General features: G+C 45.2%; 1 protein-coding gene across 2 annotated transcripts in view; it reads right to left on the reverse strand.

The window, feature by feature from the left end:
- Positions 1 to 1,538: 1,538 nt before the first annotated feature.
- Positions 1,539 to 25,446, reverse strand: part of VIPR1 (vasoactive intestinal peptide receptor 1) — a 116,098-nt gene continuing 92,190 nt past the window's right edge. For both annotated transcript variants that reach the window (XM_055708129.1, XM_005442312.3), the window contains exons 7-13: positions 22,797 to 22,950; positions 20,744 to 20,804; positions 18,267 to 18,336; positions 15,215 to 15,306; positions 10,319 to 10,448; positions 8,896 to 8,937; positions 1,539 to 7,342 (exon numbers count right to left, since the gene is read on the reverse strand). In XM_055708129.1, the coding sequence (XP_055564104.1) occupies positions 7,151 to 7,342; positions 8,896 to 8,937; positions 10,319 to 10,448; positions 15,215 to 15,306; positions 18,267 to 18,336; positions 20,744 to 20,804; positions 22,797 to 22,950 (741 nt within the window). In that variant the 3' untranslated portion in view covers positions 1,539 to 7,150. The remainder of the gene's footprint in view (positions 7,343 to 8,895; positions 8,938 to 10,318; positions 10,449 to 15,214; positions 15,307 to 18,266; positions 18,337 to 20,743; positions 20,805 to 22,796; positions 22,951 to 25,446) is intronic.

The following is a 25,446-nucleotide window of genomic DNA, read 5'->3' on the forward strand; positions in this document are numbered from 1 at the left end:
CTGCTGCGCCTGCTGCTCCAGGGACCAGGGTACAAGATGTCAGCGCTTGGCGTGCACAGTGCATCAAGGAGGCAGACGCAGAGCCCAGCTTTGTGGTACCTCCAGCTCCATGCAGGGCAGTGCAAAAGGGAAGGAAGGGTGTTCAGTCTCATTAGCCCTACTGTGCAATTCTGTGCCTGAAAGAAGTGTAAATTTAAATGGCTTTCTAATGGTTAGGAATCAACCAGCAGAGATTTGGAGCAAAATCCACATTCAAACACCAGTCCATTTCTTTCCATGGAGAGAGCTACCTTCAGCCCAGAGAGCATGTGAACCTGTGTCCCAAAGGCAAACTAAAGTAACAACTGAGCAGCGGGATGCTCATCCCCAGACCCAGCTGTTGTGCTTCCCTCTATACCTGCAAGTTGTTAATTATCCACTCACATAATTATTGCTGCAGTCAGATGTATTGTGCTTGTATATGCATGTACAGCGATGGTATGCATGTACAGCGGTACTGAGGTGGACGGGTCGAGGGTCTAGTTGTACTAACTGCAGGCAGGGAGTTGTCACGATGCCCAGATTAAGAATTTACACCGCCAGTGCTCTGGAATCATCGGGTTGCAACAAGTCCAAGTCAAACCACCGCCCTGAGCTGGAAACTGCATTGTAAGATGCCCTTACTCATTATATGTAAGTGCTGCAGAAAGCACTGGATGGGAGCTCTATTGTGTATCTCATGGGTAAAGCATTTTGGTTTCTCACAGCTATGTGGGATTTCTGCAGGTGCATCTGCAGAAATTGCAGATTTCTGCAAATTGCATTCTGCAGACCCGTCACATCTGCTCTCGAGAAGCTGCTCACGGGTTCTCCTACCATGTGGCCTGGATGCCTGGCAGCCTGTGTTCAGTCCTGAAAGGGATGAGAACAAGCATGGTTTTTCACCTGTTCTGGGGTCTTCCTATTCTTGGAGGGTGGTTATGAACTGCTACAGTCTGTGACAGAAAAGACAGAAGACCTTAGCTTTGGTCTGTGCGCCCAGGGTGCTGGGGGGATTCTCATGGGCATGAATTGGAACGGCACGGTATAGTGAGACAGTGGGATGAAGTTCCAGCATCCAGCCCTACACCTGTAACAACCAATCCATGTGTCTGTGTGTGCGTGGGTGCATGTACCTACAAATGCAGGAATCATTGAACATCTCTTGATCATGGCAAAAGAACCACAGCGCATTTGTTATTGTACGATTATTACCACCACACATGAGTCCTACCTCCAGAAGACATTGCCTCCAGCCACCTAGCTCATGCAGTGGTGTTGCCTTCATTGTGGTTGTTTTGGGGATTGCTCACACTGGGGCTGGTACCGATTGCTGGTGGCACAGAGGTTCTCAAAGAAGTTCTCCCATTTTGAGAGAAATCTCTATCTGGCTAACTATGAGACCATTATGCCTAACTCTAGGCAACCACCTCACCAGCTCACCACCTCCTCCTTAGCCCTTCCTCCTCTGTCCGTATCTTCTTCAGGACTGAGAAAAATAAAATATTGGGTGGAACATCTCAGACACAATGTCTTCACAATGGTTTTATTGCTTGTTTTCAGCAGTGTCAACCACAGAGAAGAAACTCCTCTGAAGCAAGGAGATGAACCAAATACAAAGGAAAAAATAGCCAATTCATCAGATATGTACAGAGTCAGAACAAAATAAATAACATCGGGCAAAAGGCCATGAAACAAGGCGGAGATATCACCTGTGCTGAGCAAGCAGGCCTGTTCTCACTGGCATGAAGAACACATCACAAGCACCTAGGTACATGAAAGTCCACAGAGACAGTGATGCTCTGTTCACAGCCAGTTTTCATCACTCTTTGCTGCCAAAGCCTATGTACAGGAGGGCAGAGCAGAGGTGCTTACGGTTTGGGTGAGAAGTCAGTTGGCACCAGCTACTGAAAAACAGCTTGAGGTGTCTCAAGCAGAGTCTGAAAAATGCACTTTTGAATTCAAAAGTGCCTTTTTGAACTTAATTTACCATTATCGGAGTATCAAAAATGTGTGTGTGTTTTTGTTTTTGTTTTTATTTTAATGTGCTATTCAGATTTCCTGTATGTACAAATCTACAATATCCACAAAATTGGGGTATAAAACACTCGTGCTCTGCTGATGCCGGTTTGCGTGTCCTGTAGGGCTGGCCCTCAGAACCCAAATGGGCATTATTTCCCGTACAGACCTGTTGCGGCGTTTCAAGTCCCAATGCTTGTCTTCTTCCTTGTGATTTCACCGTATGCTAGAAATAACCAGGGTTTCAAACTCAGGGCTCTTCAGAACACAGCGCAACACCACGCAAGCAAACAAGTTGTTAGGACATTCAGAGGTGGAAGAGATGGTCCGTGGGCCCAAGAAACTCCTAATTAATTAACAAGGGTATAGGACTCCAGGGGAAATAACAAGATCAGCCACTGTAATTATACCTCATCAGGCTGGCACATAAATGCTGGGTTTAAAGAGGGGATGAAAAGGTGACTGAAACAAAATGGATTTAAATCCATGCTGTTCCGGATTTTGTGACATCTGACTTGACTCTTTTCCCTATTACACCAGTTTAGTTCCAGAATGATACCGGCAGAGTCATTCCAGATCAATATGGGTATACGTGAGCCCAAGAGCTTGGCCTCCTGCTCTTCCAGGGTCATCTACAATCAAGCAGCATCGTGGTCCTTTGCCACCATAAGCATCGGTGTGTGGAAAGTGCAAAGTTGCATTGCGAGCCAAGGAGCTCAGGACTGTAGCCCTTGTCTCCAAGAGTTTGGCACATTCATTGGTGCGGGGATGCCCTGGGAGGAAGCACCGGGCTGCGTCAACACCCCAGTCAAGATCCTTTCCTCAGCTCAGTGTTCTACCTGAGAGCAGAGAGGCTGGGCAACAGCGGGGAGGAAACATGTTGTACGTGGGCTTTGGTGTTTGAGTCACCTTCCAGAGAAGAAACATTGCTTCCTGACCTCCTTGCTTCTGATACCACATCTATTTCCACAGGCCATTTATCAAACCGAGTTGAACGTGCGCAGACAGAATAAAATAAGCTTCGTAAAGACACGTTATTGGCATTTCCAAGTTTGAGAGATTCCCTTTTAGTCTGGAAATATTTCTTATTTCTCCTGCAGAAACCCACTGGGGTTTGCTTTATTTAAACACCATGGTGAATGTGGAAGGAATGGAGATAAAGTAATCCCACCAAGCCCTTTAATCTCTTCCATGGAGCCCAGCGATGTTCACTCCTGAGATTTCTTTGGAATTTGCTTTTTAAAAACCACTGGCAGTCTTTTGCTAATCAGCTGGCACATCTCGCTCTGAAAGTACTTCTGTCAGATTGGAACAGAGATTTGGTTTTAATCCCTTCGCTCGCATAGCTGTGTGACACAGACACCCCCCTCATTGCTTCTGAGCAGGAACCCAGCGGGATCTTGAGAATGAAGTAAATCTGCTCACCAGTTAATGCACAGAACACTTTTTCTCCAGTAACACCTTTCTTGAGAAAAATGTAACTGTTTCCTAGGCCAAAAAAATGTAATGAAATGAAATGTAATGAAAAGAAATATTCAGGTGTTTAGTCTTCTGGACATCCCTGGGATTCCTTTTTCATTCTCTAACTGCCATAACGATGCTGCTGCATATACACCTCTGATTTTAAAAACTAGTTTCAAGTTAATTCCCTGAAATTCTGCAACAGCCTAGAATTTCTTTACTGCTCTTTTTTAAACTCTAAACATGGTCATATTCTCATTTCTTGCTGCTTACACAAGGGCCACAGGGCAATATAGATCCCAGCTGAACAGAAATATCTAGTCTAGGGTTAGCATTGAACCTTGTACCTCTAGACCTTGAGACAATAATTTAATTTTTATATTTTAATTGACTTGTACTTCTTAATAATTTTTTTAATAGTTTAATCACTGAAATATAGAGTGACTAGTTAACAGGAGAGTTTTGATCTCTCACTGGTATAAAAAGGGAGTAAACAGTTCCAGGCTGAAGAGGAAGGAATTATTCTAAAGGCAAATCCCAGTTTAATGCTGGTGTAATTCAGGAGTCACCGTAGTGAACTGGGTGGTGCAAGTGGGATCAGAATTTGACCTGAGAGTTTTGACCAAAGGATTTTGGGCAGAGAATTTGACCAAAAGATTTTTGGGGTCCAAATTGATGATTCTCAAACCTATCTCAAAGCCTGTCACACCCCGGTATGCCTCTCAATCTTATTTTGCAGCAAGTTAATGCAGTTGCCTTCACTGGAGTTGTTCCTGCCTTACACCAGAGCTAAGGGGGCCAGACCAGTGACCAGGGCTGCCAGTCCTGAGCGCTGTGTCATGCATTCTGCATGGCTTCAGGACAACAGAGCCGGGATTGTCATTTGTGGTTGCAGCAGGGTCCTCAAACTCCATTTTATTGATGAGCTGGATGAAAAACAGCGTAGAGGAGGCCAAGTTGTCGGGCCAAATTCCTGCACTAAGCCAGTTAAAAGACAGCCTGATCCGAATGGCATTGTTCACTTGATTGCTCATATACCCAGAGTGTAAAGCTCTTGATTTCACCCCTGACTCCTCCATTCTCCTGAAAGCGCAGCTGGGCTGGCAGCCCTGCACTGCCCACATCACTGGTATCGCCGTGCCTGTCACAGCAGGTACATGCAGCGCATTCACTTAGTCTCTCAAACACCCTTGACAGCGTAACGGCGCTGTGGCTGGATGCTCGATGATGAAATATTTGCAAGCAGGATGCCCAGGGGCACAGTTCCCAGCATGCTAATGTAGGTGATACATTTTGAAGGAGCCCCTCAGTTTAGGTCACCTCCTGTCTTCAGGGTCCTGTGCAGAACAGCCTGGTGGTGAATCTCACAGGCTGCAGAAGGCTTTGTGGCATGGGTAAAGAGCCAGCTGAATTTTTCCCTGTCATGTCTCTAAAATGCAAGCCCATTCTTGCTGCCTTTGGCATACGGTCGATGCTGGCACAGGTTAGCACAGGGCTGAAATGGAAGAGAAGCTGTAAATACAAAGCAGAAGGTCCTCCTGCAGATGGATTTACAAGCACAAGGAGTTGAAAAGGAAGGTGAAGACCAGAGGGAGAATGCACAACGTGTCTCACTGCTCATGGCTCAGAGGATAACAGGCGTAGCTCTAGGGAGGGTTACGCACGGAACAATTGCCCTCTCAGAACTGAGAAAGGAACTGGATGTCCAGAACTACAACACTCGTGCTGGCTTAGTGTGGTTTGTTGGCAGTGTATCACAGATGCTTAACGCAAGGAAACAAGCAAGCAAAACAACCCCCAAACCCCTAGGTTAGAGATGCTTCCCTCCAATGAACTAGTTTTCATTACAAAGAAAAAGAGGTCCAGGCATTGTTAGTACCTGGTGGATAAGCTGAGGTCTCTGAACTCTGAAAGACAAGCCCACCTTCCTTTCCATGTACATGCGCTGGTGTCCCAGACTCTTCATGGCTTCACGAGGACAGTGCTATGACATGTTATACTAGGATGACAGCAGCCCAATTACTAAATGTACACGAGCTGGGCAGGGATTTCCCACCCCCAGTGTAAAACTGGCACAACCCCATTTGATGCAACTGGGTGGCACACAAACATGAGCACCCACATCCTTGTCTTGCCTGTCTGCTGACCAAGTCTGGGATCGCGGGATTGTCTCAAATGCAGTCCCTGGGAGCACGAGCTGCATGGGATGCCCTGTGAGCGACCAGCCTGGCATGTCTGAGCAGGATTCGGTTTCACGCCTTTCATTCAGACCCCAACCAAGAAAAGAAAACACATATTTCCTTGGTTTTAACAGATCTATAAGCATTCTTCAAATGGGGGTCACCCCTATATGGAAACAAATGGGCCTTCAGAAAAGAGGTAAAACACACGCGCACATCTTAAAAGTCTAACAATGTCTTCATCATAGGATGAAATCTCCCCGCAAAAGCTGAAGAAGAAATCAATTTAATAGCTCCTTCACACCTTCCTGACTCCTGGAGTGCTAGTTACGTGCTGAGACAACCTTGTTCTGATGGAAGCAATTTTTCTTGCTGCTGTAACGCTAATTTTTTCACCTGGAGTGTGGCTCCTTATGGCAGGTCTGATTCAATTAAGGATTACGAGGTTCCACATCTCCCTATCCTGGCAGTGTGTGCTCAGCAAGTGCAAACAAATTACAGACCAATTGTTTTCCCCTGATTCTTAATGATCCTGGGTGCACCAAGACCTATGGGCGAACTTAAAAAGAATGAAAAACACAGCTGTGCTCCACAATTGGCATCTGTACCTGTTTTTTATACATGCAAATTGAGCTTCCTGGTCATTGAGAACAACCAAACAAGACACGATGGCATGAACATAGCGCAGAGAAGGGCAGTCATGCTGTGCCTTCTCAGTGACCTGCTTTTCCAGAGGGCACTCGAGGGTGCTTGGAAAGCTTTTGTTAATAAGGATGGCAGGCAATTAGCAGAACATGCTGCAGCATTGTGGCATCCTCCGAGGGGCTTTCCTGGTGCTGCAGCTTTATCTTCACACGTGTAATATGCAGAGGCAGGGGCCGTGTGCTGGCTTCTCCCCTTCCTGCTCATGTTGCTCCTGTCCCTTCTCCCCACATCCCCAACTCTTGTCTTCAGTGCCTTATCACCACCTCTTATCAAGGGGACTTTTGGCACATTCATATGTTTGGCTTTCCCTCCACCACCCGTGGCTTCTTGCCTCTCTCTCTCTCCTTTACTGGCTCATTTTTTTAAAAAGTGCAATTTTTCTGGTTCAGAGATGTTGGTTCTGGTAAAGCCACCAAGGACTCAGGCTCTCCCCTCCCTCCCCGCCCAGTACGTCATCATTTATGACACATCAGGGTCTCCCAGGCTCTCCCCAAATGACTGGGACCTTTTTTCATAGTTATCAACCCCTGAAGGCTGGAAACTTCAGAGTGAAAGGCCTGAAAAGAGGGAGAGGAAAAGTGTTTCTCTGCCTCTTGGCTCATCTGATATTTTTCTGGATGCCGGTGGCTTTTCCAGTTGTGTGTCCTCTGTTGGCTCATGCAAAGCATGTCATTTCACAAGGATTTGTCATCGTATCACTGATTCCTGGGGACCTTTCTGTCTCTCAGTTTCTCTTGGATGCTCAGTGCTTGGAGAGCCTCTCCCCATCACACCAGAGAGAATTCGGCCTGGAAGCCAGAGCACCGGCGTGTCTTTGGTGAGCACTTGGTCAGCATGGAGATCTGGGTGCTGAAGTTGGTGCCGTTGCTGCCTAAGGAAGGGTGGTGATACTTCATGTCTGAGCCCAGGAACCGCTCCAGATGCCACCTCCGCCACTTTCTCTTGAGCTCGGCTTGTACCTAGGCAGTGGAAAGACAAGCAGGTCAGCAGAGGGGAGCACCTTCTATTGCTCTGACTTGATTGCATGAGCAGCCATGGGCAACCCACCTACCAAGGGGCCAAGAATTATTTATAAATGTCACTAAACTCCACCTGGCCAGAACTTTAAGCCACACAGAAGAAAGGTCACACTCCAGACATTAAACTACTAGAGCAGAAACCCCCGAGCTTCAGCCGAAAGATGAGCACAGGGAATTTCTTAGCTGATACAGCGAATGTGCTGGATTACTTAACTTTAATGGCAACATATTCTACACTTTGTGAGTATAATTAAGATTTATTATTTTTTTTTCACTACCCTGTTTTTGTCCAAATACAAATGATTTAACTGCAGCTTGTTTGTAAAGCTGTCGATACAGCTGTGCTTTTTTGATAGAAGCTACTTGTTCCTGCTCAGGGAGTTTACAGACATCATCTGGTTTACACCGTCCAGAATCAAATCCTGAACAAATCTGGCCACCGTCCCTGTCCCGTCCCCCCTGAAGCCTTCTGGTCCAAATTTTTAGATAACACTATGAATTAGATAAAACAGCTGTGTCTGAGGGTCCCTGGGATCAGCAAGCACAGGAACAGTACAATACCAGGATGCAAACCCCAGGACTGGAAACGTGGGAAAGGCAAGATCAATGCCTGTAAGGTAGAAACATGTTTACCTGGCACTGGTCTGTGCCTAACAAGTCATGTCAATACAAAAAATATATCAGTTTTGGATCATTAATAAGTTTGTGTGGTACTGCCTGGCTCTGTGCAGGCTTAGTGGCAAAGGTCTCTGCCGGAGCTGGGCTCTCCGCCCTGCATGCCGCTGTGTGATGTACGCATGGCATCACCATGGCTGAAAGCAGCATCAGAGCTGTAAGAGAGCAAATTGTGATTCCAGACACTCTTCCTCTCCCTAGGAAGCTGGAACACAAGCCCAAATCACAGCTGTTTCTTTCTTGCCCGTGCTCAGTTTATTGGGCTGAAAGTACTCCAGCTGACAGCAGCTCCAAGTTTTTAGCTGCTCACACCTACCTGCTAGCCTTTGTGATATAGGTTTAATCAGTCTCTGCTGAATTTCTTATGGGCAGATGGAGCATGGTACAAAAATATCACTGCACTAACGAGCCTCCATCTTGGCAGTGGGCCTGATTGTGTAGGGGATTCATTGAGGCGCTAAGCATGAGTAGGGCTTGGAAGACGGGCTTTATCCTTCCCTGCTGAAGGTGGTTCTTTTGGATCAAGATTTATACAAGGTCATAGGGGAGTCCTGCTGATTCTGTCTTGTGAGTAAAGGATGGACTCAGCAGCAGCAATACTACAGTGTGCATGGAAGTCCTAATATATTTATTAATTGTGCTGGAAACTGGAAGGCAAATGATTGAGTTGTTTTTCTGGAGTGAGCAATTAGACTTGGATGCTTCCCCCCCCCCCCCCCGGTATGGTAACGTCAGGAATGGGATACTTCTCAAACATTCTCCACAAGCATTGTTTGCCTTAGCTGCAAACATCAACCAAACAACACTGTCGATCTTACCTCCCCATTGAGAAAACAGTACAGAACAGCCACCACAAATCCCTAGGGGAAAGGAGAGAACAGGCTTTTAGCACCTCTCAAACTCACTGCAGCCTTGGAGAAAGGGTACACTGCTGGGGGACTGCTAAGATGCTCCTTTGAAACCACTTGATTGCATTTTCCCTATAAAAGGAGCCGGGGAAGACTGGTTAAGGTACCTGGCAGCAGATGTATGGGTGTGAGTTCAAAGATTGCTCCAGGCTGGTGTTTAAAGCCATCAGCAGTCAGCTCGGCAATAAACGGGTAACTTGGTCACTCACCCCGGGGTGTTAGAGGCATCTGGATGAGATACCAGACCCAGCTTTCCTGCTTGGTCTTGTCAGCTGAAACTGGGGAGATCTAAGCATGCTCACAAGTACATCATCAAGGTCAGAATGATCTTGGGTACAGGGCTAAATTGTTCCTTTCCCACTTCCCCTGCAGTGACACCTTGTTTTTGAGAATCAAAGCTTCCACTGAAAAAAAATAAACCAAACTTCTCCCTAGCCCTTATGGCTGCAAACATTAAAGAGAGGCAGTGAGCACAGAGCCATTTATTTCTCACAGGAGAGATGCCAGATGTGAAGTGACATGGTTTAGGCAGGGACGTTAACTCATTCACCACTGAACAAAGCATGCTACTGACATGTGCATGGGACGTGGTGACACACAGGTCCTGTTGGCAGGCTGTGAGAACACAAAGTGGCTAGAGCTGATTAATGGATGGATGCAATGGGATGAAATACATAAATAACTGCTTCTTTTCATGCAACAGCAGGGCCAAGGTTAGCAGCCCAGCACTGGAACTGACTGAAGTGAAGCGTATGGGAGGGTCTAAGAAGCACTTTATCAGGGCTTCCTACAGATTAATGTGAGGACTGCCCTATTATCCATCCTCATGGGGAACCTGCCTCCTATGCCAATGAACTGGAATCCTGCTTGCGCAGGATCTACAGGCAGGACCTGGACTTATTAACAGAGGAGAAAGTTCATGCAAGTCAACTGGCTGAAGACAGACTAGGTTCCTGTTAATGGACAGAAAGACACTCCTCCCAAGGGTGATTTATCTCATCTTACACCATGTCAGTAATATACAAACTGAACTGAGGTGCTCATGTTTCTCCCTCAAGTATAATAAAAGCCAGAGCGAATAACTTGTAGAGGTACATTTTCTATTCAGGTGCCTAAAATGAGGAGACAGAATCTCCTTCTCGAATTCCAGGAGGCAAAATATAACATTATCTTCCACCCTGACCAAGCTGGAGTGAGTAGCTTTTTCCCCCAAGGTGTAAGAGCAGTATTGGGTAAATCCAGGAAAAACCCAGCCCATGTGTTTGCTTATTCCCTCATCAAGCTTGTTACACTTCTCCCTGCCGACAGACCCGATGACTGACTGGTGGCTTACCTGGAACGACCCAACCACGAGCTCAAAGACCAGCTTAACTTCTGCTTTGAAATTGTCAGGGAAGAAAGCAAACATGATGTAGTGAATGCCAAAGAGAGGGATCAGCAGCAAGGTGGACTTGGCCAGCCTCCTGTCGGAAAGACAAACATGAGTCATAAGGGGAGAGGGAAGAGGAGCTAAAGGGTAAGCCGATGAGAAATCCTGCAGCTGAGCCCTGTGCAACTTTAATTTGCTGCAGTACATATTTGCTGATTGCCTGGATCATGATGGTGTAGCCAGTATCATGCATGTTAAGCGCCTTTGTTTACCCTTAGGAGACCTGATACGGGCCACTTACCCCGAGGTCCTGGGAACAGCCAGCCTTTCAACAGCAGCCTCCAGCGAGGACGGAGACAGGGTCCATCGGGAGGCTGCCCTTGCCCAGAGGGAAGGAGTGTCTGGTACAGTGAAATGGAGGGTGCCGAGATAGCCCCTCACAGCCTAACCTCCCCAGGATCCCTCTGATGGCCTGGGCTGGGCTGCAGTGACACCTGGAAGTGGACTCTCAGCAGGTCACAGGCACTGTAAGGCATTTCAAACCAACCCAGGACCACGCTGGGAGCATTTCCACAGGCTTGCTTTCCTCCTTGTTAACAGCTCTCATAGATATATATGTGCCTCCTCCAGCTAAGGCAGACTGATCAGCTCTAGATCACTTCTCCTTGGCCCGCAGACTGCAGATGGCTGGTGATTTCAGATGTGGTGACAACATAAAATGTGACATCTTTATTCCTAGTAACTTCAATGGAAGCATTTCTTTCTCCCTTCCCTCTTCTTCCCCTCCCACCAGAGATCTTTTTTCATTTCTACAAGCTAAATCATCATCTAGCACTGTCTTTGTTTGCTTGGGATTTCTGAAAATTACAGCTTCTGGGAGAAAAATGGTATGTTTAGCTCAGAATAATGACAGGCTATTGCACAATGAACATCTCCAAAGGAGGGAGATGAACAGTATTAGTGCTCAATGGCATTAGGCTGGGTAATCAGAGGTCTAATTAGGAAGAAATGATAATTTATTAAATATAATCATTATTAAAATATAGCTTAAGGAAAGAAAATGAAACCAAGAGCCTAAGGATGCTTATGGGGGTTTTGGCTCCCCAGGTCACTCACATCCTCCTGTATCACCTTCTTTCAGAGGCTTCTGGAGGAACTGAAGCTAGGGCTGGGATGTTGGGAATCCCATCTGCAAGCCCTTCACCTCCAAAGTCTCATTAGGCTCAGTCCCCTCAGATCATCTTCATTTATTTGCCATCTGCACAAGCCCACTGGGAAGGCTGACGTGCCAGCTTTATGCAGATGATGCTCATCACCGTATCTCCCAGCAGACCCTTCCAGCTTTGCCTGGTCCTGGCCCAAAGGCAGCTTGACATTAAGGCTGTGGTTGGAGGCTGTGGTTCCCCAGGGAATACCTCCTGGCTGAAAGGCAGCTGGGGGCAACTCATTCCAGGCAAAATGAGTGCCTGTAGGAAGCTGAGAAATTTTCCAGGAATTTGCCTTTCCCACCACACCCCTCACTAGCAGGCACATCCCTGCTCATAGTGAGTAGATCCAAAATCTGCGTCCTCTTAGGTGGCTTGCTCTGCCAGAGGACTGCCACTGTCACTGGTGACCATCAGGGTACCATGTTCCTTGCTCTTAGAAGCAGCTCTGGCCAGTGTGACCCACATTAATATGACCCAGCCCTAATCCCACCAGCTCTTGCCACACGAGAAAGCAACTCATTTTCTAAGCAGATTGCACTTCAGTGAATATCAGCCCTGGCTTCGCAGAGATCTCTCTCCGAAGTGTTTCAGGAACAGTCAACCTAGAGGAGATTGATACAATGCTACCTTTGTGTACCATATCCACAGGGACACTGTTTGCAACCTCCAGCGGGTTAGAAATTTTTATCTTATCACTGCAGGCAACACTGGGGCCTCAGTTATAGCATTTTTCCTCCTAGCTAGGCTGTGGCAATGAAAAGAGCATAAAAGCCAACCTTAGGAGCCCCTTCCTCCAGTCTGCACAACACCCCAAACCAGTCTCTGGTTCCCAGCACTGAGCTTCCCCAGAATATCGACTGATGTTTTACATCTCAGTTTGGCTTCAAGGCAAGGGCGCTGTGATATTTAAAAGTCTCCCTCCCCTAAAGACTGCAAGGAGGAAAATCATCTTCCCCAGCCATGGTGTAATTTCTCTCAGGAAGGTACAGCCTAGCTGTACAGGAGGCAGAACTGCTTGGGAGATTGACCAAAGCTGGATAAGGTACCTGCTGGGAGTCACGGCTTCTCAAAAAAATCATTATGTGCACTCCCCGCACAGGGTGCATTTCTTAGAAATACTCTCTCTGACACACAGACATGGGAACAGGAACAATTTAGTGATAACACAGCACCACGAGCCTGCACCGAACCCGCTCCTCTCCTTGGGAGCGGGTAAGAGTCATGCTCCTTGAACACATGATGGAAAAGTTACTCAGAAAACTTTGACGATAATATTGATCTACGAACACGTACAGAATAGAAAGAGGTGAATTGTGCTCAAGATTTCTGCTGCAGAAAACAACTTCTATTGGCCTGAAATATTGTTGTCCCGCTCTTGCGCTTGTCTCTGTCATTTCCAGAAAACTGTTTTGGGAGACTTGTTTTCACAGTTTGCAATACATTAAAGCCCAGTTCACTGTCTGTGGCACTAATGAGTGAGTCAGCAGCACACCTGAACTTCCAGCCTGCAGCTAAACTGAAACCAGTTGGAATTGAACAATACTGTCAACATGTCAACATGTTATTTTTTTATAAATAAACAACACAAAATAAATAAGATGAGGGAGAAATGCAAATGTGACATCCCTGATGCTGTTAGTTTAAAACACATTTATCTGAGATTTGGCAGGAGGAGCCCACACACATCATTAGCAGCAGTGTTTTGCTAAGATCTCTCAGGTCCTGCAGGCAAACCCCCTGGAGCTAGCAGCTGTATTTCAGGTAATAAGAGAATGGCACGTAAAAGGATCCAGGTACCTACAATTGCAGAACAGATACCTAATGGCATTTATAAAAGGGTCTGGACCCGCAGTGTCTCTACAGAGAACGGTCTAAATGTTAAAAACTTAGGACCACACTGAGAAGTCCCCTTGATGGGATCCAGCCTTCAGGCTGGGACACTCAATATTCCTTTCCGTAGGCAAGTGTGGTGTCTCATGTCCCAGTGCAGTCAATACAGTCAACAGAGACTCCCTGATGCCCCAGAGACTCTGGCTGGTGGCCAGCTGCACCTGATTCATGCCCTAATGGACATGAGATCTTTTTCCAGGTGGAGATGGAAGGTGAGGAACTGTAGATGTGAAGATCATTTATACTTCAGCAGTACCTCCTGTTTGGCAGGCCAGTGCGGGGAAGTTTGTGTTACTTACTGCCCGGCTGTGCTGTGTTTGTTTACAAGGCAAAGAGAGTTTTCCTGGCAGCTCCCGCTTCATTGGAAAATGTGAAGTAAAAAAACCCTGAACCCAAAGATCAGCGTGACCTCTGAGGTAATCTGGGCATAACCCTTCCAATACGTGCTGGCAGAATTTCTACTGAGATGAATGGGAGCCAAATGCTCCGGGCTGCTGCTTCGTACTGGAACATATTTCAATATGCTGATTTAATCTATGTACCTGGCCAAAACTGTTGCAATCCTGGGGGTACAAAGATACAATGCCCAATTGGAAATACATAAAGGGAAGTGATACAAAGCACGGAGTCTGGTGATGTTGATGTGTTGTGATGACAGAAAAAGGTAATTGGCTTTGGCTGCTGCAGGGAGAACTTAAGGTCAAATACTGGAATTTCATTTCATAAATCTGAGAATCTCTCGAGGTGGATGAAATGCAGAATTTACCATCCTTAGAGAGAAAGACTCAGTGTCATGGCTGGTCAGTATTTAAGGACCATATTGATATTGTCTTCCATCTTGCAGAAAGATGAACTGAGCTCAGATTCTTCAGGGCACCTAAGTACCCAGCTCCTTCCAAAGACAAAGATTTATGAGCAGTGACCATGTAGACACTGGGCTGTTTTCTTTTCAGTTCTTTTCTAGGAAACATTTAATAATATCCAGGATAGTTGAAATGCTGAGCCAGGACAGTGGCAAGAATGAAAAATAAGCTGGTCTGAACTTTTCTTTTACTTGCATTGAAGCCAAAATAAATCCATGCAGACAGATAGATTTCTTGTACTTTTAAAATACTGCAGCTAAGACCAGCCTTGGCCACTGAGATGGATACTGATCACACTTGCATGTTGTTAATTACAAAAAGCCCCATTAAGGTCAACCTTATTCCATGGAATAAAAGCATTATGTCAAGCAAAACTTCCGCGACAGTGCTACTTCTCAACAGAGAAGTGTGCTGAATCATTCCAATCTAGTTGAGGGGTCTGCTTATGGGTAAGGAAAAATTGCCATAGATTCTACTGAATGTACTAATTTTCCAGAACTCTCTTTCTTTGAAAAAGAGAGTGGAGAGTAACTAGTTCAGAAAAAAACAAAGGCCTGTATACTGCAGACAGCTACTCTTTGATCTCCATCAGGGTCCCTCTGCCTTCAGAATCTGAGAAATTTTGAATATCCAAAGCCAAAACCACCTTTGTTTCATGATCGTTACTGTTGCTCTCACTTCATTGTTAATCCCAGGAGAAAGCCTTCTCACCTGTCTGTTCAAACTGCCATAAAACATGCCCAGCTTTTAGCAAAAGCCCCATTCCCTGATTTCTGATCAGCTCTAATCAATTAACAAATCCTTGATTCTAATCAGTGCAGACGGAAGCAATAAAGAATTAACAGCTGAACAGGTTTCCCAAAATCTGTATGATAAGGTTGAAAAAGTCTGGGACTTACGAATATTGGCTGGTTTCATTGTGTCCAACATCTGGGGAATGCAACTTCTGAACTAAGATACGAATGATGCAAATGAAGAGGATGAAGTTCACCTGTTGGGATGGACAGAAAGGAAACAAGAGAGAGAAAGAAAAAATTAGTATTTTTCTCCAGTGAAAAGAGCCCATCATTAGAGGAGAATTCCTTTCACTGCAGTAGTTTTGCCATGGAGCAAGCTGTTGTTAAAAAGCCATGAGCAGAGAACCCCGCTCTGGGAGCACATAGTAAACCGACACAGGATGGCAGCCATCTTGGGCCTGACATCAGCCTGCTTGGGACTTCGTGTCATACATCCCAAGTATGATGATGTCAAACCCATAGAGCACAGCTATGCACGACGTCCTGCTGCGTGGGGGAGTGCCGACGACAGGGTGGGAAAAGAGCCTTGGAAGTTAGCGGAGCGACGGACGTCAAAGCCCTCGGGAGACGGTGGCATGGGACCGGCTGCTGAGCATGTCAAAGGCTGAGGCGGTGAGCCACGGAAACCAAAACAAAGCACAAAGCAGTATCCACTCAAGCGGGCCTCTGCTCAATGCTGTTGGGCATGTCTTCTCCGGAGAGAAGCTGGAGACCTCGTACAGCAAGGGATACACCTCACCCACACAGCAGAAAACATTCTCTCCCAGGACATTAGGCCAGAGGAGTCTAGCTAGGACCTAGATTTGAGATGGTGATTTTCACGCAAAAAATCCCAAAGTGCTCCACCAACATCCTCAAGCAATGTTAATCCTATTTAATAGCAAAGGTGCAGAGCTAGGAATGGCAGTTTCCTAACGGTATGTAGCAGATGGCGTGAACTGAATGCGTATCTACTTGCTTTTAAGGTCCTACCCATCACATCATGCTGCCATTCATGCAACGTATATGATAGAAAAGCGATGACAGACTTCTATGGACTCTGTTTAGTATTAATTTGGCACACAATCTTTCTTTATCCTTTCATGGTTAGTGAGTGTGCAAGTGGTTCTGATTTCTAGAGACTCAGTGGCTGGAAGGGATCGTGTTAACCAGCCAATCTGATCTCCTGCAAAAAGAGGTTGTAAAACTTCCTCCAGCAATTCTTACATTTATCTCAACAAAAGGTGAATAAAATAGACTGAAGCACTCTCAATTAGACACTCCTTTTTCAAAGGCAGTGAATGACTGGAAATTAATTGTAGTTCTTGGTTATGGTGCGTTGCTTAATCACTTTTTATCCAGCCCATGCCAATTATCATAGTTTCTATTTGTAAGTGTTTGCTTATAAAAATGTTTTGTGTCTGATTTGGTGGCAAGTAAAATTCATCAGTCTAAAACAGTATTTTATAGAGCAATTACTCTAATGAGCATTGATAGCACAGAAGCTGAAGCACTGAAGACTGGAGCAGTAAATACTGAGTGTGTTGGCTCGTAGTGGTCAAGAGCAAAGAAGGACCCAGGGCAGTGGTGAGTCAGGTGGGGTGTGACTTACAGGCTTAGTACAGCCTTAGCACTGCAAAGTAGAAGATACGGCTATCAGGCCACTGGAGAAGTTGTTTAGTTTATTTTTCAACTGAGTATAATCCTTTGATTATGCTCTGGATCTGTTCCCAGTGCTAAATATCTTATATATCTTATATATGTATTTCTTCCCTCCATTGAGATCTATGCTTTATTCCCACGGGTATGGAGAAAATGTTGCATTCCTCCCTGAAGAAACCTGCTGCTCATGAGATAGCAGTGATCATGCCCTTCCTTTGTGACAGATTTATATGACATCTGCAGAAGGAAAATCAGAAATTGCTAGGTAAGTTTTGTTTGGCAATGAGCAAATGATTTATCGGCCACAAGAAAATACAGGCTCATTGATTCAAGGAGAATAGGGTATATTTCTTGACCAAAAGGTTTTCTCGGGAAACCGAAAATAATAGCTATACCTTTCTATGATGATATAAATATTTTGAGATGTGTCATCCAAGTATGGTATTGCTTTTCAGTGAGGTGAACAGAGTAAGACGTAATTATTCAAACGGTTTCAGTTTGGAATCCCTGTATGACAACTGCTACAGAACAAAAAGTCTTCCTGTAAAGGTCATAATATACGTGGAATAAGAAGAATGTATGTCTAAGAAAAGATTTCTTTTTAAAAGAGATATATTTGGTTTGATTTCTGTTGCATTTATTTTTCTTCCCTTCCCACATACTTGCTTCGTTTAAGAAAACTCAAAGTGAAGTTTAACTCAAGTTCATTTAGTTTTAAGTTTTTCCTGGATATCTGACAGAGGAAACATGTAATATTCAAAAAGGATGGAAGGACTCACAAGTTCCTCGGAAGTGTCATGGTTTCTGTAGTCCAAATTGATCATATCCAGAGAAGTAAGCAGTTAACTACTTCTGTTGGTTTATCTGGAAATTAGCCAAGCTTCTCAAGAACTTACTTTAAAAACACATAACTGGAATCCAACTTGAACTGGATGCTATAACAAGAAGCAAATATCTGTGGGAATTAATCTAACCTCTTTTTATTTAGGTAAAAAATTATGGTAGCACTAATCCCATTTTACTTTAGTGCTGACATCTACCTCTGAACAAGTCATCCTGGGCTCTGCATATGGTCAACTCAAAGAAGCAAAACCATCCGTGGCAGCATTCATCTGATCTAATTTAGACATTCACTGATTCATTAGACAAGATGAGCCCTTCCTGGATCTCTAACTACATTCCTCAACCTCCTCTGGCTACACACACCCGTAGCTACTGCACCGGAGTGCCCAGAATGACTAAATGAGAAGCAGGTGGTCAAAGTTCAATCAAATGAGCTCCACCTTGGTTGCCTAGTCACTCAAACTCTTCCCATGATCAATGCTAAAAGGTAAAGATGCTTATCTGGAAGGTGAACTTCCTCATCCTAAGACAGACATTCAATATACAGTGGGATTTTACCTGTCAGTGCATTTTCCATGGACATTTACAGAACACTTCTCAACACCCCTCCACCCCCCCAACTTAGTATTAAAGACGGCTTTGCAGCCAGCAGAATGTGCTGATACTTTACCAAAATAGACACCAAAATAGGAGTTTTAATGATCCACCAGAATGGGGATTCCACTATTTCCTCCCAGCACCTAAAAAGAAACAAAACCAGACTTAAAACATAAGCAAAGCAAGCAAGCAGCTATGCAACCTTCTCAGGTACTTGGTTTCCCTAGATGCTGAAGATAGCTGTGCTATGTGGAGAGGACTAAACCTGGTGTCCGTGAACTGGGAAAGGCTAAAGACTTGCTGTGCAGTGGCTTTGAGCATGGGTAGGTCGCGGTGGCCCCTGACATAATGCTGTGTGCTCTTTTCCCCTTGGTAATGGAATGGGCTGGAGGATACGTCTGGATGAATGCAGGGGAGGATGGTGATTTGCTTAATTTCCCCTGCACTGAGGTCTGCGACAAGGAAATGCTGCCAAAGCCACAGATTTGTGAGGCCTCCAGTGCTATCCACCACCACGGATGGGGGTTTTGTTAAGCACAGAGCAACTGGCACCGTCAGAAACAAGACCAGCCGTGCCCCTCCGAAACAGATGACAGCCTATGGTGGGATTAGTCTGACTAAATCTAGCTAACTACACCTGAGCTATGGATCTAGTCAGAAAGGTCCATGGGCTCCAGGGTGTGATTGATTTCACCCTGACCTCAGCATTGCCTGCCAACCACACCACTCACCTAGGTCATCTGGAACTCTATCTTAAAGCCAACAAGGAAATGGCAGGATAGGAATGATGTGGAAATGATTAATATTGCTTGGGACACATTTATCTGCAGATCTCACAAGAGCCAGGTGATAGAAGGTATATTTTTAGGAGAGCATTAATAAAAATTGGTCTGCATTCACATTAGAAATAGATTACTGGAACCTACTGTAGACAATTTCACCCGCATTCAGCTCATCTGAATCAAAATGTTGACGGCGCAGGTAACAGCAGATGAAGAGAGGCACTTTTAGGGCACAGTTCCCGAGACCTATTTTAGGCATCAACTTTAGGATGAAAAGACTCGCACTCCACAGACTGCAGTGCCTAAATCTCCACTAGCTATAAAAGGAGACTAGAGCGAATTGCTCACATACAGATGCTTATACTTAGTCAGATGCATGCTGCCCTTTCATTTAGAATTAAAGTGGCCCTAATTATGTCGAGTGCACTTCATTTTTAAAATAAATTCAGGCAGTCTGAATGAAGGTCACTTTAATTTGGAGTTAGAATGTTTAAATAGAGGCTTTATGTTGTTTAAACAATTTTACATAATTAGGCTTTATTTAATCTGGATTAATTTCCTGTCATTTTTCTCTGTAGGCAATTTTAGTATACAAAAAAATATCTATGTTAGTTGTTAGCATATCCTGTAAATTCACACTTTGTTTTACTTGGCACAAAAATGTGGAGCTTTAAAGCCTCCAGAAAATGCAATGAAGTCTGTATTTCTATTAAGAATTGCTGGAGCTGAGTGGGAATATATAGTAAGAAGAATTGGTATCCAGACTGGTTAAATCCTTTGGTCTCTATCTCATCGTAGAAGCTGTTTATTAACCAGAGTAAATAAGGTCAGTTTTATGCAGATAGAGTGAAACCATAAAAGAAGTCAGTAGCCCTCAGGAAACGTGTTAGCATAGCTATAAATCAAAAATGCAATGAGAAATATGAGCTGCTTCTCTTACTGAAGTAAGGACAAATCAGGACACATTTGGAGAGGGAAAATGCATGGGGAGAAAATGGAGTTAACCATATGCTGCAAATGCAAGAAGCGAGGGCAAGCACAGTGAGTACATAATAAGCACCTGATTCTGTAACTCTCTGGAGTGTTTTCTCATAAAAGCCTTTCCAATTACTATAGTTTGACTGCTTCAATAAAAGCATGAGGGAGGACTGCAAGATCAGATCCTATTTACTTGCATATATCCTTGGATAGCTCTGGTATCTGCTTCATTTCCTTAGCTGTATTCTAACTGCTTCTTATATAAAATATCAAAGGCTGCTGCCATGTTAAAGAGGATGAAGAACAGATCCCAAGATCTGCCTGGGGGAAAAAAAAAAAAAAAAAAAAAAAGAGTTTTAAACTTTTCCTGTGGTAGAGTGAACAATGGATGTGTTTATTAAATATCTGCTGCATGAGCATATTTAGGGTCAATTCTGCAGGATGCAAAGCTCCATGCTGAGCACGGGGCTGCTGCTCAGCTGGCATCTTTGTTACGCACAGGACCACCGGGCCAAATGTGACCATCAGGGTCTGTGCAAAAATTCCCTGCAAATATCCTGATCAAGGGACTGAGAAACAAAGAAGGTGGGTGGTTGGCCTAAGCTGACATAAACTGTGTGTCCTCAGGGAGACCTTGGAGTCCTTCCCGGTTCCTGGTGGTGGGGGAAAAGCTCTGCTCCACCTACTGTTGGGGTTAGGGTGGGATGACTGGGCTGCTAAAACTGGGCCTTCCTTGGAAAGAAAGGAAGGAGGAATTATAAAGGAAAGATAACTGAGTCCACAGGCTTACCCAACATCGAAAAAGTAAATCCTGACAATAGTCCAAGCAGTGATGAACACAGAGGGGGCACCTGACAAGAGAAGAGATGGTGTTACTGTCAGAAATCATTATCAGTATTTCCAGAGCTGCTCTCCCCCTGCCCCCATCTCTCCTAAGTGACTGGGGTCACGCCTTCCCTCAAGAGTGGGCAAATGCTTCATGTTTTCAATGGCCAAACAAGCAACATGTTGCCCTTCTCTCCCACTGGCCATGTAAGGTGAGTTTCCTGTAACTGCTCCCCAGCCGATTTACCTCCCTGTTGCAGTGCCTACAAAAAAACCCATCCAAACTTCTGACGGTGAAATGCAAAGAATAGGAATCACCTGAGACATCTACAATGTGGACACCTGTATCCAAGCCTGTCACCACAGGCTCACTTTAGCATCAACGACGAGAAATATGTACTTCTAACAGACAGGTCATCTGAGCTACTTCAGATGTTTGCTTTAGGACAAGAAATATGCGCTGGGACACCCTTGGCTGTCTGTATTGCCTGAGTCTCCACTGACTGTAAAGGAGTCTGTAGCTGGCCAGATGAACCTGCCTCTGCTCCTCACACCATGATCTTCTGCCTGACTAGAGTGGTCTTGTTGCATCCTTCTGGTGTCTCTTGTCTTTTATTAGATTTAGACTGGAAATACTGTGAGAACCACGTCACTTTGTTTGGCATTAGTCATAGCGTTGCGTGTTGTTGATTACCTGTGATTTCTGAGTGCTATGGTAATAAAATGAGTAAGAACTGTAATGAGTATATCCAAATTATTAATTCTTGCATCATCCATTCCAGGTCCATCACTGACGCTCTTGAAAATGATGGATGACTGAAAGGCCAAAAGATCCTTCAAGCACCTGTAATTTTCTTGGATTGCCCTTCCTCACCTAAGCAACCTCGGAATACAAGTGCAAGAGATTTCCTCTAATTTAAAATAATTGGCTTCACACATTTTCTTTAAATTCTCCCAGCTCTACTGTGCTGAAGGAAAGGGTACCTATGCACAAGGCAGGTTTAAAGAAGGTCTGACCTGATTAACTGCATCTGAAACCAGGCCTGCTAACGTCATCTTACAGCACGGAGAATTGTCTCTCTGCAGTGTGAAACCAGGCGTAACTCCTGTCACTTTCAATGGAAGTTACTCTACAGCTAACAGATCAGATCCTGAGTCCAGGCATACCCCTGTATGTGACACAATTTTATTTTTTCTTTTCTTTTCAAGATTCTTCCCCGCTCTAATTATTTCTCAGTTTCAGCTATCAAGAGCGTGCAATGAAAGCCATTTTGCTTACTTAAGCATAAATCTTTAGCTAAATGGCTTAAAGGGGAAAAGAGATTTCCCTTTCCTTTTTGGAGAAAGAGGAGAGGTTGATCTGGTAGGATTAATTTGCCTAAGTTAGCAGTTCAGCTCTGAGTTACTTTTTGAACAGTTTAATTCTGTCTTCCTTGGCATTTTCTCACTTTATTTTGTTTTATCTGTGTGTTTGGAACTAGATTCACATTAACACTGGAGAAATCATGAATACAGTAAGCAGAAGGTTATCAACATTAGCACACAGGTGATGGGGTCTCAGGATAGCTAGCTGGCCTGAATTCAGTAAGACAAGGAGAGAAGGATGGACTGCAGTGTTTGGTTCCGTCCAGGAGTGCTGCTTTGCTGGGATCCATCCTTACAATTTAAGGTCAATGCATGGTATCCAATTTGGGACCCCAGTCAGGATCAAAAGACTAAGTGACTATAAAGGTGACGAGTTTCAGGACCACAGTCCTTAATGACACTGAAGTGCTCAGCTATCAATTAACCTAGCACAACTGAAGTTCTTAAATACCTTTGAAGATTTAGGCGAATGCTGTTAAACACCTCTGGCCATCACTTGATCTTGCTCCTGGTTGCCCTAACAATTCTTGGCAACGAGGTAACCTGTGTACTACATCTCTGCCCCGTCTGACCCCTGGGTTTGTGGATTAAATTGCTGTTAAAAATGCCTGTCAGGATCACCTCTTGGCATTCAGTTTTGAGAAGATGCGTACCCCAGCCAATCAAGATGTACCACCAAAAGTACTTCCTCTCTGAAAAGAAGGAGATGACCAACAGGGTGTGAAGATACAACCCCTCCACCAAGAGCCAGAAGAAGTTGGCCATGACGCAGTACTGGAAGAAAACCATCATGGCTTTGCAGCCTACCTGGAAGAGAAGAAACGGACAGCAGTGAACTGCAGCATGCTTCCATAGCAAACACGCTGAATGACCAATAAACCTTGCTCTGCATGTGTCTCTGGGATTGCTTTTTGCAGCATCTGAAGCCCTTATGGAATGAGCTCTGCAGCAAAAAGCTAAAGGCCCTACCAAGCTTGCTTGGGGTAGACATGCTTGACACACAATAACCCCTGCATGGAGAGCGCAGTGCGCATCCTTGAGAGAGCCAGCTCAGCTCTGGATGCTGTTTGATTGTGTGAGCCTGGAGCTCAAGCTTGGAACCCTGCTGAGCAGTGACAAACCGATACGCTGGAGCATGATCCTCACCAGCACGGTGCTGCTCTCTGTAGGTTTTCGATGTACACCTGTGAGAAGCTGGCTTTTAGTGGCAGAGGGGATGCCAGAAGGTCCTGCCCTGATGTGCAGGCACCTGCCTCTCTGCTCTGCCAGGTGCGGGTTCATGGGGCTGAGCTGTGAAGCAAACCATTGTGCTGGTTCAGAAAAACCCTCCAAAAAGGCGCTACTTTGAACTGAGACCAGCTCAGTGACTGGCTTGTGCTGCAGCCAACAAACATGTGGTTCAGCACGATGTAAGTGAGCTGCACTGGAGAGTAAATAAGAACGGGTGGGAATTTCTTAGGCTGTTTTTGGCACTGAGGTCAGCATCTCGAGGAATGACACTCTGAGTGACTTGGGCATCATGGTCCCCCCCTGCATTCTCAATGGGGCTGCCTGCAAGTATTACCTGGCTCCCTAAACCCCAAAAAATGAAGCCTCTGACTTGAACAAACTGATTCCCCAGGACTAAAAATAAAATAAAATAAAACAAAATAAATTAAATTAAACTAAAATAAAATATCTGTGTTATTTAGCCCTTGAAAGCAAAGTCCAACTGCAATCACTCCATGGCCTGGTAGATACTGCAAAAACTGAAGGAGTTTGAGACAGAGGTTTGAAGAAAGCCAAGTCCACAAAGAATTGTGAATACTCAGGAGAAGGAGGCCTGGGATATGTATTTTAAAAACAATGGATAAGAAGGAGATGCAGGGTAAACCCTAAAAAGCATGGACTGAATTGATTGCATTGGAAGGGGAGAGATTTGAGAAGGGAAGGAGGATTGTTTTTCTTCAGGAAATGAATAATTAAACACAGTAACTTGCTGCGCAAAGATTTCACTGCAGCACAGGTAATGGAAACAGTCATCTTATAAAAACAAAAAAATGGGAAATTTCTCTCTTGACACTTAGCAGCCAAACCCACTGCAAAACACCTGAAGGTAGAAATCAGCCGCCCAAAGAAGTATGTCTGCCCTGGCCATTGCCCCACCATGTGATGCATCCAGGTCCTGCTGCAGTGGACCATCATCACTCACATCCACACTGTCTCGGCATCCCCGAGATGTTGATTTGGCAATAGCCGCCTTGCCTTCCATGAGTCTGCTCGGGTAATACCCTGCACTTACTGGAGCAACAGCAGGAGCATCTAGCCCTTGCTGGTTAGCAGCTCGTCCCTGGTGCCCTGGACATGCAGTATGTTGAATTCAGAGCAATAATTGATTTGCACCAGTGACAAGCTCACACTTCCCTCCTCCCCACTCCCCTCTTCTGCTGGGAACAGTTGCTATGAAACATTGGTTAAAACGAGAAGCAAGGAAAGTGTTTTCTCAACACCACATGTTTTGGAGAGGGACTCGTCCCCACTGATCACTCAAAATCAATTTGGCCCTCCCCTTGCACCCACCAGTATGTTACACTGGGGGCCCTCAACGGCTCCCGCTAATCAATTTATACACACATCAGCTTCCTCCTGTGAGGCAGATGGACTAAGCAGAGACTTGCTGCAGGGTGGTGATGGCGGAAGGTGGAGGTAGAGCAGGCAGCTATCTCCCAAGGAGGGAAGGTCATGCAGAGCTGAGCTGACAAGGGCTGAGGATGCAGCAGCACCTTCCCCATGGCACACCCACACTCCTTGTTTCTCCCTGCTATTGTGTGCATACGGCTGTGTGACATTGGCAGACCTCCTTTCTTTTGCCCCAAGCCTTGGTGTGTCTGCACCAGTGGGGATTTGCAGGTGTGAGTGTACCCAGCTCCATCGGGTCTACCGAGTTCTTTTATGGTCTCTTTCTGTAAGTGTCTGGCCCTAATTCAGCAGCTCACAGGCGAGACATGAGGTTGAAGGGAGCAGTTTTGCTGCATCTCAACCACATGCTCTTCAAACATGGATTTGATTTGGGGATTGAACATTGGGGAATCCTTTCTGGATGGCTGCATTGAAGCTATGGCTTATTTACAAAGTTGGGACAGTGCCTTTAGCCCATCCCCAGTGCTTTTGGCAAAAGTGTGGGCTCAGATTTGCCTCAATCAATCATGAAACCTGGAGGTCTAAAAATTTCCTTTAAACTACTTAGGTGCTTTTACCTGGGCTACCACCACTGATGCAGGAGGAAGAGATTTACACAGAGATTTCTGCAGGCCTCTTCAACAG

Source organism: Falco cherrug, chromosome 4, assembly GCF_023634085.1.
Source record: "Falco cherrug isolate bFalChe1 chromosome 4, bFalChe1.pri, whole genome shotgun sequence".
Classification (NCBI taxonomy): domain Eukaryota; kingdom Metazoa; phylum Chordata; class Aves; order Falconiformes; family Falconidae; genus Falco; species Falco cherrug.